This window comes from Electrophorus electricus, chromosome 13, assembly GCF_013358815.1.
Source record: "Electrophorus electricus isolate fEleEle1 chromosome 13, fEleEle1.pri, whole genome shotgun sequence".
In the NCBI taxonomy this organism is placed as follows: Eukaryota; Metazoa; Chordata; class Actinopteri; order Gymnotiformes; family Gymnotidae; genus Electrophorus; species Electrophorus electricus.
Genome location: NC_049547.1, coordinates 6,845,571 through 6,863,070, shown reverse-complemented (window position 1 = coordinate 6,863,070; position 17,500 = coordinate 6,845,571). Strand labels below are relative to the sequence as shown.

General features: G+C 49.3%; 1 protein-coding gene across 1 annotated transcript in view; it reads right to left on the bottom strand.

Annotated features, from left to right (window-relative positions):
- The window catches only part of ush2a (Usher syndrome 2A (autosomal recessive, mild)), a 172,771-nt gene that overhangs the window by 28,977 nt on the left and 126,294 nt on the right, over positions 1 to 17,500 (bottom strand). The window contains exons 55-59 of the mRNA XM_035532480.1: positions 7,958 to 8,065; positions 7,538 to 7,721; positions 4,390 to 4,547; positions 1,956 to 2,114; positions 1,444 to 1,606 (exon numbers count right to left, since the gene is read on the bottom strand). Coding sequence (XP_035388373.1) covers positions 1,444 to 1,606; positions 1,956 to 2,114; positions 4,390 to 4,547; positions 7,538 to 7,721; positions 7,958 to 8,065 — 772 coding nt within the window. The remainder of the gene's footprint in view (positions 1 to 1,443; positions 1,607 to 1,955; positions 2,115 to 4,389; positions 4,548 to 7,537; positions 7,722 to 7,957; positions 8,066 to 17,500) is intronic.

Here is a 17,500-nt window from a genome sequence, read left to right as displayed (position 1 = left end):
CTATAAACAGGCACGGCGACATATCAAGTCATTTTAAGCCAGCGGCGGATTCTCCTGCCGCTCTCCGGGTGTGCGTCTGCGTGCCAAATTTGCCCACGTTTATCCGATCCCAAATCAGAGCTCGGATCAAATCCAGCCACGTGCGCTCGGAGCGCCAGGCCTCTGCGGGTATGCTAATGATATTTCTTCAAGACTTATGGCGGCTTAGGCTGCTCTGACCTCGCATATGGATGACATTGGTCAACACGGCATGCTGCCCTTGACTAAAGCCCTGGCGGGAAGCGGACACACGTGGAGGAGGGTGGGAAGCGGACACAGCAAGGAGGAGGGTGGGAGCACTTTTCCGGGCTGCTTACTGAGCCCACTGCTCGGGTTGGCAGGTTTCTTAGAGCATGGCATTTATCTGAATGAAGCCAAGTGAATCTGCCTTCGCTAAAAAATGATTTTGGGAACAGGAAAATTGGAAGTTTGTTTGGTTGTGGCTTTTGCAAGGACACGATAGCATGTGCAGAAAGTGTGAGCTATGTGTTGGGGTGTGTGTGTGTGTGTGTGTGTGTGTGTGTAAGAGGGAGCAAGAGAGAGTATATAATGATGAAGTTAGCAGGTCCCTCATGTGGAATCGTGACGCCCCTCCAGCGGAGGGGTGGTAGCAGTAGTGCCTGTTGACGCTGACGTAATTGTGCCATGTCAGTGTAAGTTCGCTTGCTCGCTCGCTCAGTGCCGGGAGGACGAGTAGCCGCATCCTGTTTAATACCGCTCTTTCCAGTGGATTGGAGTGTGCCTGGAATAATCGATGTCAGCAGGGCCATGTCAGCCCCCATTTAGAGCTGCCCATCACAAGTGCTGCAGTAACCCCCCACCACACGCAAACACTCTCATTCCAACTGTGCCCCTCTGACATGGCTTTGATACCCATATATAAGCACTCTACATATCGCCGTGCGCACCTCCACTGTCAAACGTTGACAAGTGTGACCAACTGTGTTCACCCTGCTCACCTCAAGGTCACGACATAATTACTGTTTACCGGGTTACACGCCAACTCCGTAATGGCCTGTTCAAATGCTTTCGAGGACGCACAGCACAACCAGCACAGCCCCCAGAGCTGGGAACTCACTGCTAATTTCTCTGTTCTCATTTGAGTCATTCTTGCACCTCTTTCACCATATAGTTCAAAACATGTATTTCCTAAACAATTAAGGGATTTAAAGAGTCTTATCTAAAGAACTCCTGATACATACAAATCCTGATACATACAACCCCCATCCACCCCAAATACATTCATACACTCACACACGCGAATCTTTGACTAATCATCCACTGGACTTCAGAGAAGAGACTTTACAGACACACAAGATACATGTGCACATGCAAGAGTGTGTATGTGTGGGTGTGTGAGCATGCAGGTGTTTTACTTGTGTGTATAAGGTAAGTCTGTGGTACCTGTATATGAGGTATGTGGTGAGCAGGCCGTTGGGCTTATGAGGGGGACTCCAGTGCACTTCAACAACTGTAGCTGCAGCTGCTCTCAGCACGGGAGGGTCCAGAGCCTGGGGGACTGCTTCAGGTGTTTGCACAGAAACGCCTGGGCCTGCCCCACAGCCGTCTGCATGGACACACACACACACACACACACACACACACACACACACACACACGCGCACACACACACACACACAATATCAGCCAAATTACTTCATCCAAAAAACCCTTGAACCTCATCAGCAAAAAACAAAACCATGAAACCCCTGTCTAAACCTAAACGTAACAAATGGTTTGAATATAACACTTCCATGCAGTTTCATTCAGCACTGTTAACTGTGTAAAATCTCTCAGTTCACCACCGGCTCAGCTGGAGGCCACTGGGTCTGTCAGCACTGTGTCCTGCTGCACTGGCTGACCTGGCTGGGTTGAACCCAGTGGGTACGGGCATGTAAGGGGATGCTGGCTATTACCTGCTTGGCATGCCTGCACCCGGATGTCGTAACTCGTGTAGGGGTCCAGTCCGTCAAGCACCAGGAACCGGTCCTGACCGGCCCGCCGGACCAGGGGCCGCTCCGTACCGGCGTTTAGCAGGACATCGTACTCCACAGGAAGACTTGTATTATATGCCCCTGAGAACACGCATTAAAGACATGGTCACATTTACAAAGAAATGGCACACTGACTCCCATGTGACTGAGGAAGTTTAGTGACAGTGAGTCTGGAGATGAGCAATTTTTAATTAACACAAGTCTATATATGGTTAGTGGTAAGTAAGAACTCCACTGCAGTAGGTCCCTGTCAGCGTGTGCCTGCAGAGAACCACAGCCCCCTCCCATCTGCTGCCAGCTCTGGGAACATAACCCAACACCAAACCGAGTCTATGCTTCAAAATAAAGCAAAGAAAAACACCAAAAAAACAAAAATCAAACAAAAACAAAACAATAGCACTGTGGATTGGATGAGTCACAGTTCAGCTAGTCAGAAAGAGAATGTGCTGTGATATGGAACTTTGCAAAGTAACAGTCCTTTTTATAAACTAGCTGTGTGCCAAGATGATGTTTTCTAAACTGGTTCCCACTGCTTCTTTGCTCACATGCACGCACACATACAAACACAGACACAGATACACACACACACACACACACACACACACACACACACACACACACAACCCACTCCATCTGAAAGTCTGCCACGACACATTTGGAGTGCGAGATCCAGGGCCCTGGTGTGAGTGCTTGGTTAATATTCCCATCACTGGCGCCTTTCATAATTTACAGCAACTGCAGGCTGATAGGTTCTTCAACATTTATGAGGCCTGCGATGTATTCCGAGCGGCCTGATTATCTTTACAAATGAAAAAGTTAAATTATTCAGCTTCCTTCATTGCCGTCTCCCTGAGCAGATGTAGTCTTTTGCCCAAGACACAAACCCTGCTCACATTAGAGCGAGCTTTGATCAGGGCTTCCCTGCCAGAGAAGTTCAATCGCACAGGTCCTTAAGTTCTATTATTTACAACTAATCACGGACTTTGGAGTTTTCCCTCACTTTCAACTCGAATGAGCATCTAACAAGAAATAATGACACAGCAGGAAAGAGGAGGTAGATGGCCCCAGCCCTCCTCCGACAGGTGCAGGCAAGCTCTCCTGTGCGGTCTGCGCTCACCATTCGCACCTAACCAAGCATGAGAGATTGGACTTTATAGCCATAGAAGTTAGTTAGTTTTTTTTTTTTTGCCTCTTCGAATGTAAAGTCAGTAAGTAATGTGGGCTATGTAAATGTTTGCAGTGGCCACCGGGGCCTGTTAGGGCCTCTTAAGGGGTAATTGAGGCCTCTGAACAGGTTCCCCTCACAGGAAGGGAGCATAATGAGACAATAATAACAAAAGATGGACCATCTGAGGCAGACAATCAGCGGCGCTGGAAGGCATGAATATACAGGCCGACGCTCGCACGCGCGCTCGGCAGAGCCTGACAGCAGCACGCGGCTGGTCACACTCCTGCCCTTTCTTTATCCTCTCCCCAGCTCCCACGCGCAGCAGGTGGACAGTGTAATAGGTGTGAATGCACTGGGCTTGAATGGGAATGAGTTTGTGTCAACTGCCGCTGAAACAGACACTGAGGATGAGGAGGGGGATAGTGAGAGAGAGAGAGAGAGAGAGAGAGATGGGGGAGGGGTGTGAGAGACAGAAAGGGAGAGGGAGGGAAGGAGAGAAAAGGATGCTGGAATTTAATGTTGGAATTTTGCATGGGGTCATCCTTACTGATATCAACTCTAAGTTTATATGTTACAATTTTGAATGTTTGTGAAAAAGCAAACGGAAGAGGAATGACCCGTATACTTTAGATTCCTTCGGAGCGATGAGCTGTAAGGTGGCATATTTAACGGTGATGTGAAACGGTGGATGTGAAAATGCTATAGTGGCTAAAGATGAGAATATGCGGAGCTGTTACCGTGGTCTTATTGCAGTAAAGATGGCCCTTGCTAGCTTTAACTTACTATTAACTTTTTTTCGGTTCAGTGGGCTCTGTAACAAGTTTCCAGCAGAAACTGAAATGCTCAAATGTAGAATCAACTATATAGAAACAAAATGAAAACTGAGGTGATAAAAGAAACAGAACAGGCAAATACATCACCATCACCATCACCTTCACCATCAGCATCACCTTCACCACAGTCAAAAGCAGCATGTGCCACAGCGTAATGCTGCTTTGAACTGTTCATATTAAACCACACTAATGTTAGGGCCCAGCCCCGCCCTGAGCTCTGGTTATAGTCCCCAGTGTGCTCAGTGTGTGAGCGCCTCCTACTGACCCTTTCGCTAACCAAAGCACAGATAAATGTAGCATCGGACCGACTGCCAGTGAGCGCAAAGCGTAAGGCCCGCTAAGGCACGAACGCTACCTGGGGGTGACCAGACGACGAAGACGGAGCGCGGGCCCACTACGCTGATGTTATGCGGAGCGGGGATCCCCTCGGGGGAGGAGACGGGTGTCCGGATCACATAGGGGCTGCTCAGGCTGCTCCCGCCCCCTGTGCTGGCCTCCAGCTTATACACGTACCTGCAGGAAACGATCAGAAGGTAAGACACAGCTCCAGCCTGGAGGCAGGACACACGATGCCAGCGCAATGCGGCCTTGCGCCCACGTGCCCTACACAGGCGACCCGAAGCTGCCCCGTGGTCAAAGGAGCAACAGCCATTAGCTCCCAGTGCGTGAATATTGAGAATGATGTTTTACGATCAGAGAACATTAAAGGTGTACGGGCAGCGTGGACTGTGTTCCCACAGCTTGTTTCCACACAGGGCTGTGGAAGGCAGCATGACCGTGCTGGAAGCTTCAGAGGTCTGGATCCCTCTGCAAGCTGAAGCACTGTTTGAGATAGTGTGGCTTCTGCTTTTCTTATATTTGAAATCAAAGTAAAAGTGTTTAAAAATAAGTTAAAGAACTCCTTTCTGGCACAAGTCTGATCTATTACATAGCTCCTTAAATAGTTAAAAACAGTATATTTTTGACATCCTTTATATTAAATTGCATCTTCCCCACCAAAAATGCTTCAGATTCTCTAATGGAAAAGCTTGCCGTTAATTTCACTTTAACAGTGCTGCCTAAAACTCCTGAATGGATCAATAAAGTGTGATGCCATTAACCACATGACAGTGTCAATGCAATGTTGACCAGTGCCTCCACAGACGCAGACATGCATATGAATAGGTTTGGGGGTGGGTGGTGGGAGATGAGAGAACGAGACAGAGAGCGCGAGCGAAAGTGAGAGAGAGAGCACGCGTGCTTGTGTGCACGCGATGGTGCACAGGTTCTAAAATGCTCAGAGGGAAGCTCTTTTAAGACATACATGACTTCACAAGACAGATTTAGCTTTTAAACAGGAAAAGGAGGCAATGTGAAGGTCTGCCCTGCCAGTGTAAGTGGGTCATGTTGAACACTGGAGGCTTTTAATTTGCCATAAACTCCATACACAGCCATTAATACCTCCACATTAACTATTGTTCCAGCACTATCCCTTTGGAATAAGCCCATCAGCCATCATATACTGCTCTCATCACCAGCAATAAAATGCATTAGCGGTGCAGATTTGTCACCGAAGACATTTTACGCACATATTCATACTCAACAAGCACAAGATGTCCTGTAAGAGACAACTGGGTACAGCTGTGGATAAACAGGCAATAGTGAGTGTGTGTGTGTTCTTGCATGTGTGTGCAGGCACGAGTGTGTGCTTGAGATTTAAGAGGCACCCTGTGCTGCATCAAAAGAAGTGGTTCGTAGCCAGCAGGTTCACCAAGAGCTGTGACGGGAGTGGGGCGTGGGATAAGTGACTGTGTGTGTGTGTGTGTGTGTGTGTGTGTGTGTGTGTGTGTGTGAGAGAGAGAGTGTGTGTGTGTGTGTGTGTGTGTGTGTGTGTGTGTGTGGAGTGGAGGGCCTTAATATTTCACTCATCAGACAGACTTTCTACAATAGTGAGGTATGTGACAGCTAATCAACACTGTCATAAATAATCGATGAGAGCACCCCCTGGTTAGCCCTTCTGCGCGTCAACGTGTAGCCTCTGCAAATAATGAAGTGGTTGGCCACCTTTGTAGCTCTTCACGCTGAGCTAAATTGGACGAAGAAAGAGCGAGGGGCCGAGAAGCATCGAGAGGAATGCCTTTTGGCAGGTCATCTGGAATTATGGCAAATTAAACGTCATGCCTCACCGAGAACCTATCTGAAGCCACAATTTAAACTATAAACAAACCGACGGGTTAAAAGGGGGAAGGGGGGGGTGTTTGAGGGACTGGAGACCTGGTGACCCAATATAACTGTCCAATCAGGGGCCCCGACAGCTTTGACACCTCAAATCTGTGCTGTTGGTGTGGAATTAAAAAAATGGAAAAACCCATATCTACACACATGAGAATGAGTGGTGAAGCCCTGAATACCAACTTGAGCATTACCTCATCTCTCTCTATAGATAACATAATGAAAACAAACAGATTTATATTGTATCTTAAGCTGCTTATATGACACTGCCAACCTTTTCAAATATTTACTCACTATATTGCATAAACAAAACAATCCAAAAGCATACACTGAGTGTGTGTGTGTGTGTGTTTGTGTGTATTTGTGTGTGTGATTACAGAGCAGCCTCAAAATGCATTTTTGATTACACACAAAAAAATCAGATATTCAAAACTAATGCTTATGAACATTAAAATTTGCAAAACATACAGAAAGGAACTTCAAAATGCTATGAATTATTAACATTAATTACTGATAAAGTAATAACAATATGTGTGGAAATTTAGATTAAACATGGGATTGTAGCATTTTGTGTCTTTATGATGAAATGGCATGCTATTAAAACTGCTGAAAATTGCTGATATAAAAACATATTTAAAAATTTGAATTGGCAGTTTTTCTTTGTAGATTACTAATATTATAAATTTACCTTAAATAAATAAATCTTGTTTTGAGCTCTCTTTCCAAATGTATGTGATCATAGTTTTTTACATTTCAAATGATTATTTCAGGGTATCAGAAGCAGCATAAAAAATTCATTATTCACATTATTCAGTTAATATATAAATCAAAACAGTTAAACATTTAAACGTATGTGAAGCTTGCCATAGTTCCCTTTCAACCAACAACAGCAAATTTACTAAAATAGAGAACCAAATTTGACAGTAATGACAGCAACACTCGTCATAAAAATTGCTACCGTTTCCTGCTATCAAAGACGTGTGATGGCAGGAACCGCAACCCTTCATATATCTGCACACATTTGCTAGAGCTCTGCTCACTGTGCGTCTCGCCGGGCCACTTCTCCCTGGCTGCCTAGCTGCCCTGGATCGTCAGGCCCCTTCTGAGGTAAGACAGTCTCCTATTTGCTGTCTCTGCCTGCTTCGTCCCCTTTAAAACTCTCCACGCTTTGGTACCAAAGGCTCCTCTGCGGGGAGGGGAGGGACTCTTCTAGAAAAGTCACCCTGAAAATTGGGCGTGATTGATAATCGGTGGCCGACGCTGTTCATTAAACATGGAGCACGACACGAGACCTGGTGCCTGGGCGCAGGCCGGCATCCACGTAGCAGCTCGCGTCCGGGCCGCCGGCGAAGATGAGCTGTCCGTCGCGGAGGAGGCGGTAGCGGGCGAGGAGGCCGTGAGGCTTGGACGGTGTGGTCCAGAAGAGCTCCACCGCTGTGCTGTTCAGCAGCACGTGCCTGGGGACCGCCCACACGCCTGGGGGTGGGAATGGGCAGTTGAGGCAGGGAGCACCAGCTGCAACTCTGCAACAAACACTCGTGGAGACGCGGTACATGAATAGTAACAGTATGATTCGGGGTGGTGCGTGAAGAGCCCTCAGCTTTTGAAAGCTGAGAAGTAAAATCAAAAAGTAAAAGAGACAAAGAAAATGCAGTGGCAGATAATGGACGAGAAGTGTTGGTTGTGTGTCGGCCGCATGGGGACACACTTACCTGCCGGTGCGTCTTGCAGCGTGCGGCCCGTAGATGGCTGACCTGCTCTGCAGCCTGCGGCCGTGCAGGCTGTGAGCAGGAAGCTGTAGTTGGTGTGAGGCTGCAGACCTGCAAAAAGCAGCACAGAGTGAGGCGTGCGGTCAACTGCTCTCTCCATCCTCCTGCGTGTCCCGCCAGAGCTGCATCAGTCCCACCTGCCTCCCCCCGCACACCCGAGAGACAGTACAGGGCCGTCAGAAAAATCCTCAAAACACGGTGAAGTTCATTTTTGTTACTTGCAAAAAATTCATATATTTAGATTAAGTTGAGTGTAACAAAGTTGAACAGTCATCTAATTTTGTTATAGAAGTCCAAATGACTAAAGTGTACAAATACACAATACAAATAACAAATTTTTTTTAATGTAAAACTCCATTAACTGCCAAGTAAATAATACCAATGCAACCCCCCTAGTAATATTATTAATAATAATAATAATAATAAATAATAATAATAATAATCCCTTTTATGACAAGTTCATCTAAACAGTAAAAACAGCAAAAATTGTTAACGAGACTGAGCAAACTATTTCCGGTTTCACAAACCTGCACTGAAACGCACCATACACCACCCTGCCTGGTTAGTATGCCTTCCAGACACCCGCTCTTAAACCCAAAGCCAGATCAATGGTTTCAGAACACTGAACTGTGTTTGGGTTAAGTAAAGAATTCTGTCGAGCATACTAAACCTGAGTAGCCCAGCACTGCGCGGTGCCTTCTGTGGCTAGTCCTGCCGCCCCGCTCTGCCATGGTCAAGAACCTTCATTTACTGTGATGCTGAGTAAATTTTTGGCTGTATATTTCAACCTCTTGGAGCGATATACTTAAGTAATTATTCACAAGCAACCACAGGTTCCAAGCTAATTCTATTGATTAGGCCCTTAATAAAACGGACAAAAGCATAACATGAAAGAAACTATAATTTGTCAATTTAATCATGTAGAACATCTAAGTAAGTGGTGGTATATTTGTGTTTAGATACTGAAACAACAGACCAGAGAAAAATCCTGAAACAACACCTATTATAATAAGCAACATTTGATTTGTTTTCTCCAGCTTGTGATGCCTCAAATGTCATTAAAATCACAATCAGTACATGGTCATCCTTAAATATAAATATCTTCTGGATTTCAATTTCTTCCTCTCTCATTCTCCTACTGACTGAAGGGGGCACTGTAAGTCTGGTTAAGGAATATGAAACTTCAATAAAAAGACAAGATAAATAAATAAATAAATAAATAAAGAGGGAGACAAAAAAAAGCGCGAGCGTGAGAAAGAACTTCAGTCATTTTAGCGTGCGGCCCTCCGCGCTCGGCTAGCCCGTTTGTAGTGCGTGGCTAACACACAGCGAAACAATGCCGTAACTGTCATCCAAATTGCTCTGTACAGCGCAATGAGGAAGTGTGGGGTAATAAATGACATGAAATGGTCTTTTATTGACAAGCTGCCATTTACTCTTTGCATTAGAGAATATGAGAAGACGATGGCTGCTCACCTCCTATCCCTAAAGGTATCCGACTGAAGGAGAAAGAGCTGGAATCCCCCCCCCCCCCACTGCTTTCCCTGCTGCATTGATAACGCCTCTAAATAATTAAGTGCCGACTTCCTGTCTACAATTACTTAATGTTTTTTTTCCCCTCCCCCTGTCTGGAGGGGATTATGAAGCGATTTGTGGGATCCGTGTGACTGTGGAGCCTGGAGACTACCCTCAATGCCCCCCCCCCCGTGCTCCCCCACTCCCTGCTCAGACATCATATCGAGAAGGCGGAGGTTCTTCTCCTCAGTGCTCCTCTCCTGTGTCACAACATGGCCACTTGGCACCCTGTGCAGTGACAGAGAAATATTAGCTCCAAACGGGAGTCAGACAGGCCTGTTCGCAAGCTCGAAGAGGGAGACCAATGACTCTGAATGCTCATTCTGCAACAGCACGCAGGACTGGCCATTAGAGTCAGTATTACATTAAAGCATCTGGCCTGTTAGCTGCTTCACATGCAAAATACCCACTTGCTTGTGAACATTTGACAGTTTCAATAAAAAAACATAATCTAGCGAGCTTTTCTTCCACTAATAGATTCCTGGATCATTGAAATTCAAATAACAACATTAATTAAATAATAATAAGTGGAAATAGTGAGGCTTATTGTAAATGCCAACATTAAACCAACTGTTCTATAGCTATAATAATAATAATAATAATAATAATAATAATAATAATAATAATAATAATAATAATAATAATAACAACAACAACAACAACAACAACAATAATAATAATAATAATAATAATGCCATAAAAAGTCATGAAATGGAAGCATTGGGAATTCTCAGATGATGTCATCTCTAACAAGAAAAAAACAAACCAGAAAAAGCACTATATGTTACTACATTAATAATTCATTTACAAATGTCCAATTAAATGCATGGATGGCAGCATAATTTCTATAATTTGGCATTAAATCATACAAGCTAATGAAGAGTTATACATATTTTAGATTCTCTGGAGATTTAGAGTTAATTTGTGTGTGTCTTCTGAGGCAAAAACATACATACATACATTCATAAGTACATATATATGTACGTATGAATGTACAGATAAATCTGTGAAGAAGATTCTAGGTGACTAACTGCAGTGTACGGTAGTAAGAGATGTAGAGATATTCAAAATTGTAGCGAAGTACAGAGTGTTTCCAGAGAGACAGAAACAGAGGTCCTTCATCAGCTGTGTAAGCAAAGTGCTTCATATATATATATATATTGAGAGAGAGAGAGAGAGAGAGAGAGAGAGAGAGTAGAGACATAGACATGTAGATATATGGTGGCAGCATAAGGTAAGGCAAACGGGCTCTGGGTATGTCCTGAAAGCAGAATAATTCTTAAGAGTAGATAAGTTGGTAATTAAGCCTAAACAAAGAGCTTTGTTGTGCCACCATACTTTCACTGCGTCCCTGGTGCTCCCTCACTAGATGCTGAGAGTGCCTGAGTCAAGGTTAACTTATTCCAGTGCTGAGGTCAACTACTACTAGCGCATTTTGCTTGCAAATGCTGCACTGTATCATTCTCTCTCTCTCACACACGGACACGTGCACACACACACACACACACACACACACACACACACACACACACACACACACACACACACACACACACACACACACACACACGTACATGAAACGCGCACACACACACACACACACACACACACACACACACACACACACACACACACACACGTGTACATGAAACACGCACACACACGCGCACACACACACACACACACACACACACACGTACGCGTGCATGCACACACTTTTCTCTACCTGCTATATTAAAACAAACAGAGGCCAATTGACGTCCAGTCTTTAAGCCTCTTTACACTGGTGTGGTGTGGTGCTGGTGCGTAGGGCAGAAGGGGAACGGTGCCGTATTAAACTCAAGCCCAGATGAAGCTGAGCAATTATTCCAGCTCCCATTTCAGGAATTCATCTTTCTGCCTTTGCCTTGCTGGCTTTTGTCTTCCTCCTTTTATCCCTGTGGAACAGAGCAGCACTTTAAAGCTAATACTAATCATGCTTTTCATTTGGCCATTATTCATTAGAATAACAAAAGGGAGATGGAGAGAGTCTTTGTCACTGAGGCGGCCATGCGACTCACACTGTGTGTGTGTGTGTGTGTGTGTGTGTGTGTGTGTGTGTGTGTGAGAGACTTCACAAAAAACAAAACTATTCTAATATCCCTCTCACTGCCTATGTCCCATATTGCTTATAATTTTACTTCCATTCTCTTGATGTATGAGGAGATTCTAAGTCTTGTATCCTCCTCTGTAGTATGAAAAGCACAGCAATTAACAGCGTGTATTAGAAGTGCGGAGCTGCTGAGAGTTGTGTCAAAGGCGGGTGGCTGAGGGTCAGCGGAAGGATCCAGAGGTGGAGGCAGTACTGAGCAGCTCTCAGCACTGATACCTTCCAGGATGGGTGGGGGTGATGGTGCGGCGACGTGGCCATGGACGTGGCGAGAGGGTTTAACAGCCCCGTGCAGGCAGACGAGACAGGCTACACACCACTCCCTGGCTCCTCCACAATGGGAAACCCCCAGCAGAGCCGCCGACGCAGCGCTGGCGGTCCCAGCTCCAGGCGAGTCCTAAACGTGCCACACTGCCAGCCAGCTCCACGTGCCATCGGACCCCAACCCCACTGCCTCCTCCCGCCACGCATGTGGGATCCCAAAGCCACCGCCTGTCCCGCCGCCGCCGGCTGCCAGGTCCTGGGCCCCAGCGGGAGCTTGGAGAGGCCTCTCGCCACCGCGGCTAGCCCCAGTATCTCCACCCGGCAGAGAGCTGCAGGAGAGCTGCGCCCGTCTGGAAGCCCCGCTGCCCCGCCCGGCACAATTTCAGGCTTATTTACAAAGACGCGGCGCTTTCCAGAACTCCCCACGGTGGACATGGCGGGAGGACCTGTGAGTGAACAGGCTAGGAGAAGACAAAAGAGTCCTCACGAAGCAACAGTCTAGGGAAAACAGCGAAAGCCAAGACCTCTACAGCTAAAGCACTTCTGCGGTTGTGCCTCCGTCTGCGAGCGTGCGCCTTGGCCCAGGCTCACCGTCCCGCTCGGCTCCCCTCAGGCCACAGCGCTGGCGAGACGCTCACGCTGCATGAGTGGAACATTTCAGAAGGAGAGCCGCACAATTCATGCCGGCCATCTCCCACAGATGCGCAGAGGAAGACCCGTTAAGGCTATCTGCTGGCGCTCGCTCTGCCCGGCCACGGTTAGCATTCCTCGGGCGATTTCCCACTGCCGCGCTTCCGCATGCTTTTGCGTTCAGATTAATTGTGACTGGAGGCAGATCAGACGCTCCCAAAAAGTGACGACCCGCTCAGATTTGGTAATCATGTCACTATTGGCGAGGCAGGCGACGGATGGCTAACGTGGGGTGCTTTCTTTTTCCTCTCGCCACATGAATTATGCATATTATAGTTCCACCAGAGATAAACACTAAAAGCACATTTGTTTGAATAGGAGCAATTTACATAAATGGGTTGAAGATTTAGAATAAAATGGTGATTATTAATACTACTATGGCTACTATTATTAGTTTTAGTAAGTATAACAAGAAATAGTAGTAGTAGAAGTGGTAGTGCAGTTGGTAGCTATTTATATAAATACTCATGGTGATAGAAACTATTTTCCAGAAGCAAGGCAAACAATATTGTCCTTATTTCTGCAGACTTCATCATGGAGCTCTTAACTGCCAGGTGTCAGGCCAGTCTGGGGCCCCAGAACAGATTCCCAGCGCACCAACAGATGGCTCAGGGCCAGGAGTGGTTCCTCTCTCGAAGGCAAATAAAAACAAAGCTCCACAAATCAGGGGGGCCCTGGCGGCTGATGGGCAGCTTGGCCACTCGTTGCGGGAATCAGGTGTAAATTCAGTCATTACACTGCTTCCGGAAAACAGCATGAATAAATAAAGTGTGGGGGTGCTGAGCAGAAAGGTAGCTGCAGCTGGTGGTGGTGGTGGAAGTAAGGGTGTGGGTAGTGGAGAAGGTGAGGATGGAGAGGCTGGGGGTGTGGGTAGTGGAGAAGGTGAGGATGGAGAGGCTGGGGGTGTGGGTAGTGGAGAAGGTGAGGATGGAGAGGGTGGGGGTGTGGGTAGTGGAGAAGGTGAGGATGGAGAGGCTGGGGGTGTGGGTAGTGGAGAAGGTGAGGATGGAGAGGCTGGGGGTGTGGGTAGTGGAGAAGGTGAGGATGGAGAGGGTGGGGGTGTGGGTAGTGGAGAAGGTGAGGATGGAGAGGCTGGGGGTGTGGGTAGTGGAGAAGGTGAGGATGGAGAGGCTGGGGGTGTGGGTAGTGGAGAAGGTGAGGATGGAGAGGCTGGGGGTGTGGGTAGTGGAGAAGGTGAGGATGGAGAGGCTGGGGGTGTGGGTAGTGGAGAAGGTGAGGATGGAGAGGCTGGGGTGTGGGTAGTGGAGAAGGTGAGGATGGAGAGGCTGGGGGTGTGGGTAGTGGAGAAGGTGAGGATGGAGAGGCTGGGGGTGTGGGTAGTGGAGAAGGTGAGGATGGAGAGGCTGGGGGTGTGGGTAGTGGAGAAGGTGAGGATGGAGAGGCTGGGGGTGTGGGTAGTGGAGAAGGTGAGGATGGAGAGGCTGGGGGTGTGGGTAGTGGAGAAGGTGAGGATGGAGAGGCTGGGGGTGTGGGTAGTGGAGAAGGTGAGGATGGAGAGGCTGGGGGTGTGGGTAGTGGAGAAGGTGAGGATGGAGAGGGTGGGGGTGTGGGTAGTGGAGAAGGTGAGGATGGAGAGGCTGGGGGTGTGGGTAGTGGAGAAGGTGAGGATGGAGAGGCTGGGGGTGTGGGTAGTGGAGAAGGTGAGGTTGGAGAGGCTGGGGGTGTGGGTAGTGGAGAAGGTGAGGATGGAGAGGGTGGGGGTGTGGGTAGTGGAGAAGGTGAGGATGGAGAGGCTGGGGGTGTGGGTAGTGGAGAAGGTGAGGATGGAGAGGGTGGGGGTGTGGGTAGTGGAGAAGGTGAGGATGGAGAGGGTGGGGGTGTGGGTAGTGGAGAAGGTGAGGATGGAGAGGCTGGGGGTGTGGGTAGTGGAGAAGGTGAGGATGGAGAGGCTGGGGGTGTGGGTAGTGGAGAAGGTGAGGATGGAGAGGCTGGGGGTGTGGGTAGTGGAGAAGGTGAGGATGGAGAGGCTGGGGGTGTGGGTAGTGGAGAAGGTGAGGATGGAGAGGCTGGGGGTGTGGGTAGTGGAGAAGGTGAGGATGGAGAGGGTGGGGGTGTGGGTAGTGGAGAAGGTGAGGATGGAGAGGGTGGGGGTGTGGGTAGTGGAGAAGGTGAGGATGGAGAGGCTGGGGGTGTGGGTAGTGGAGAAGGTGAGGATGGAGAGGCTGGGGGTGTGGGTAGTGGAGAAGGTGAGGATGGAGAGGCTGGGGGTGTGGGTAGTGGAGAAGGTGAGGATGGAGAGGGTGGGGGTGTGGGTAATGGAGAAGGTGAGGATGGAGAGGGTGGGGGTGTGAGTAATGGAGAAGGTGAGGATGGAGAGGCTGGGGGTGTGAGTAATGGAGAAGGTGAGGATGGAGAGGGTGGGGGTGTGAGTAATGGAGAAGGTGAGGATGGAGAGGCTGGGGGTGTGGGTAGTGGAGAAGGTGAGGATGGAGAGGGTGGGGGTGTGAGTAATGGAGAAGGTGAGGATGGAGAGGCTGGGGGTGTGAGTAATGGAGAAGGTGAGGATGGAGAGGGTGGGGGTGTGGGTAGTGGAGAAGGTGAGGATGGAGAGGGTGGGGGTGTGAGTAATGGAGAAGGTGAGGATGGAGAGGCTGGGGGTGTGGGTAGTGGAGAAGGTGAGGATGGAGAGGCTGGGGGTGTGGGTAGTGGAGAAGGTGAGGATGGAGAGGGTGGGGGTGTGGGTAGTGGAGAAGGTGAGGTTGGAGAGGCTGGGGGTGTGGGTAGTGGAGAAGGTGAGGATGGAGAGGCTGGGGGTGTGGGTAGTGGAGAAGGTGAGGATGGAGAGGGTGGGGGTGTGGGTAGTGGAGAAGGTGAGGTTGGAGAGGCTGGGGGTGTGGGTAGTGGAGAAGGTGAGGATGGAGAGGCTGGGGGTGTGGGTAGTGGAGAAGGTGAGGATGGAGAGGGTGGGGGTGTGGGTAGTGGAGAAGGTGAGGATGGAGAGGCTGGGGGTGTGGGTAGTGGAGAAGGTGAGGATGGAGAGGGTGGGGGTGTGGGTAGTGGAGAAGGTGAGGATGGAGAGGCTGGGGGTGTGGGTAGTGGAGAAGGTGAGGATGGAGAGGGTGGGGGTGTGGGTAGTGGAGAAGGTGAGGATGGAGAGGCTGGGGGTGTGGGTAGTGGAGAAGGTGAGGATGGAGAGGCTGGGGGTGTGGGTAGTGGATAAGGTGAGGATGGAGAGGGTGGGGGTGTGGGTAGTGGAGAAGGTGAGGATGGAGAGGCTGGGGGTGTGGGTAGTGGAGAAGGTGAGGATGGAGAGGGTGGGGGTGTGGGTAATGGAGAAGGTGAGGATGGAGAGGCTGGGGGTGTGGGTAGTGGAGAAGGTGAGGATGGAGAGGCTGGGGGTGTGGGTAATGGAGGTGAGGTTAGAGAGGGTGGGGGTGTGGGTAGTGGAGGTGAGGTTGGAGAGGGTGGGGGTGTGAGTAACGGAGGTGAGGTTGATGAGGGTGAGGCTATGGGTAGTGCAGAAGGTGAGGTTGGAGAGGCTGGGGGTGTGGGTAGTGGAGAAGGTGAGGTTGGAGAGGCTGGGGGTGTGGGTAGTGGAGAAGGTGAGGATGGAGAGGCTGGGGGTGTGGGTAGTGGAGAAGGTGAGGTTGGAGAGGCTGGGGGTGTGGGTAGTGGAGAAGGTGAGGATGGAGAGGCTGGGGGTGTGGGTAGTGGAGAAGGTGAGGATGGAGAGGCTGGGGGTGTGGGTAGTGGAGAAGGTGAGGATGGAGAGGCTGGGGGTGTGGGTAGTGGAGAAGGTGAGGATGGAGAGGCTGGGGGTGTGGGTAGTGGAGAAGGTGAGGATGGAGAGGGTGGGGGTGTGGGTAGTGGAGAAGGTGAGGATGGAGAGGCTGGGGGTGTGGGTAGTGGAGAAGGTGAGGATGGAGAGGCTGGGGGTGTGGGTAGTGGAGAAGGTGAGGATGGAGAGGCTGGGGGTGTGGGTAGTGGAGAAGGTGAGGATGGAGAGGCTGGGGGTGTGGGTAGTGGAGAAGGTGAGGATGGAGAGGCTGGGGGTGTGGGTAGTGGAGAAGGTGAGGATGGAGAGGCTGGGGGTGTGGGTAGTGGAGAAGGTGAGGATGGAGAGGCTGGGGGTGTGGGTAGTGGGGGAGTAGAAGTGAGGGTGATGAAGTGCTGTTGGTGGAGGTGTGGGGATGAGGATGGGTGGTAGTGACGGTGAGGTTGGGGTAGTAGCGGGGGTGCAGAAGGTGAGATGGTGGAGGCAGTGAGTGCTGGGGAGTGGTTGTTCTCTGCCAGATAGATTCATCACTCACTCTCAGCACACACACACACACACACACACACACACACACACATACACACACATACACACACCCACACCCACACCCACACACCTATACCCCCCCCATACACACACACACATACACACACACACACCCACACACACACACCTATACCCCCCCATACACACACACACATACACACACACACACACACCTATACCCCCCCACACACATACACACACACACACCCACACACACACACCTATACCCCCCCACACACCCACACCCACACACCCATACCCACTCACACACACCCACACACCCTACACAAGCCCCTACCCTTTCTTTATTTCTCTCATTCTATGTGTTTCTCGGCCTCACAAGAACACATGCCACCATCACATCACGTGTGGACGAGCTGGCCTTCATCTTTCGGGATTTGAATAACCGGGGAACAGAGAAGGGTAAACATGAATGGCTTAATAGCTAATCCTACAGACATGATTTTGTTTAGGAAATGTTTCTTCTCCACATTTCATTTGTTGACATGCAAAGCGCAAGCCCCAC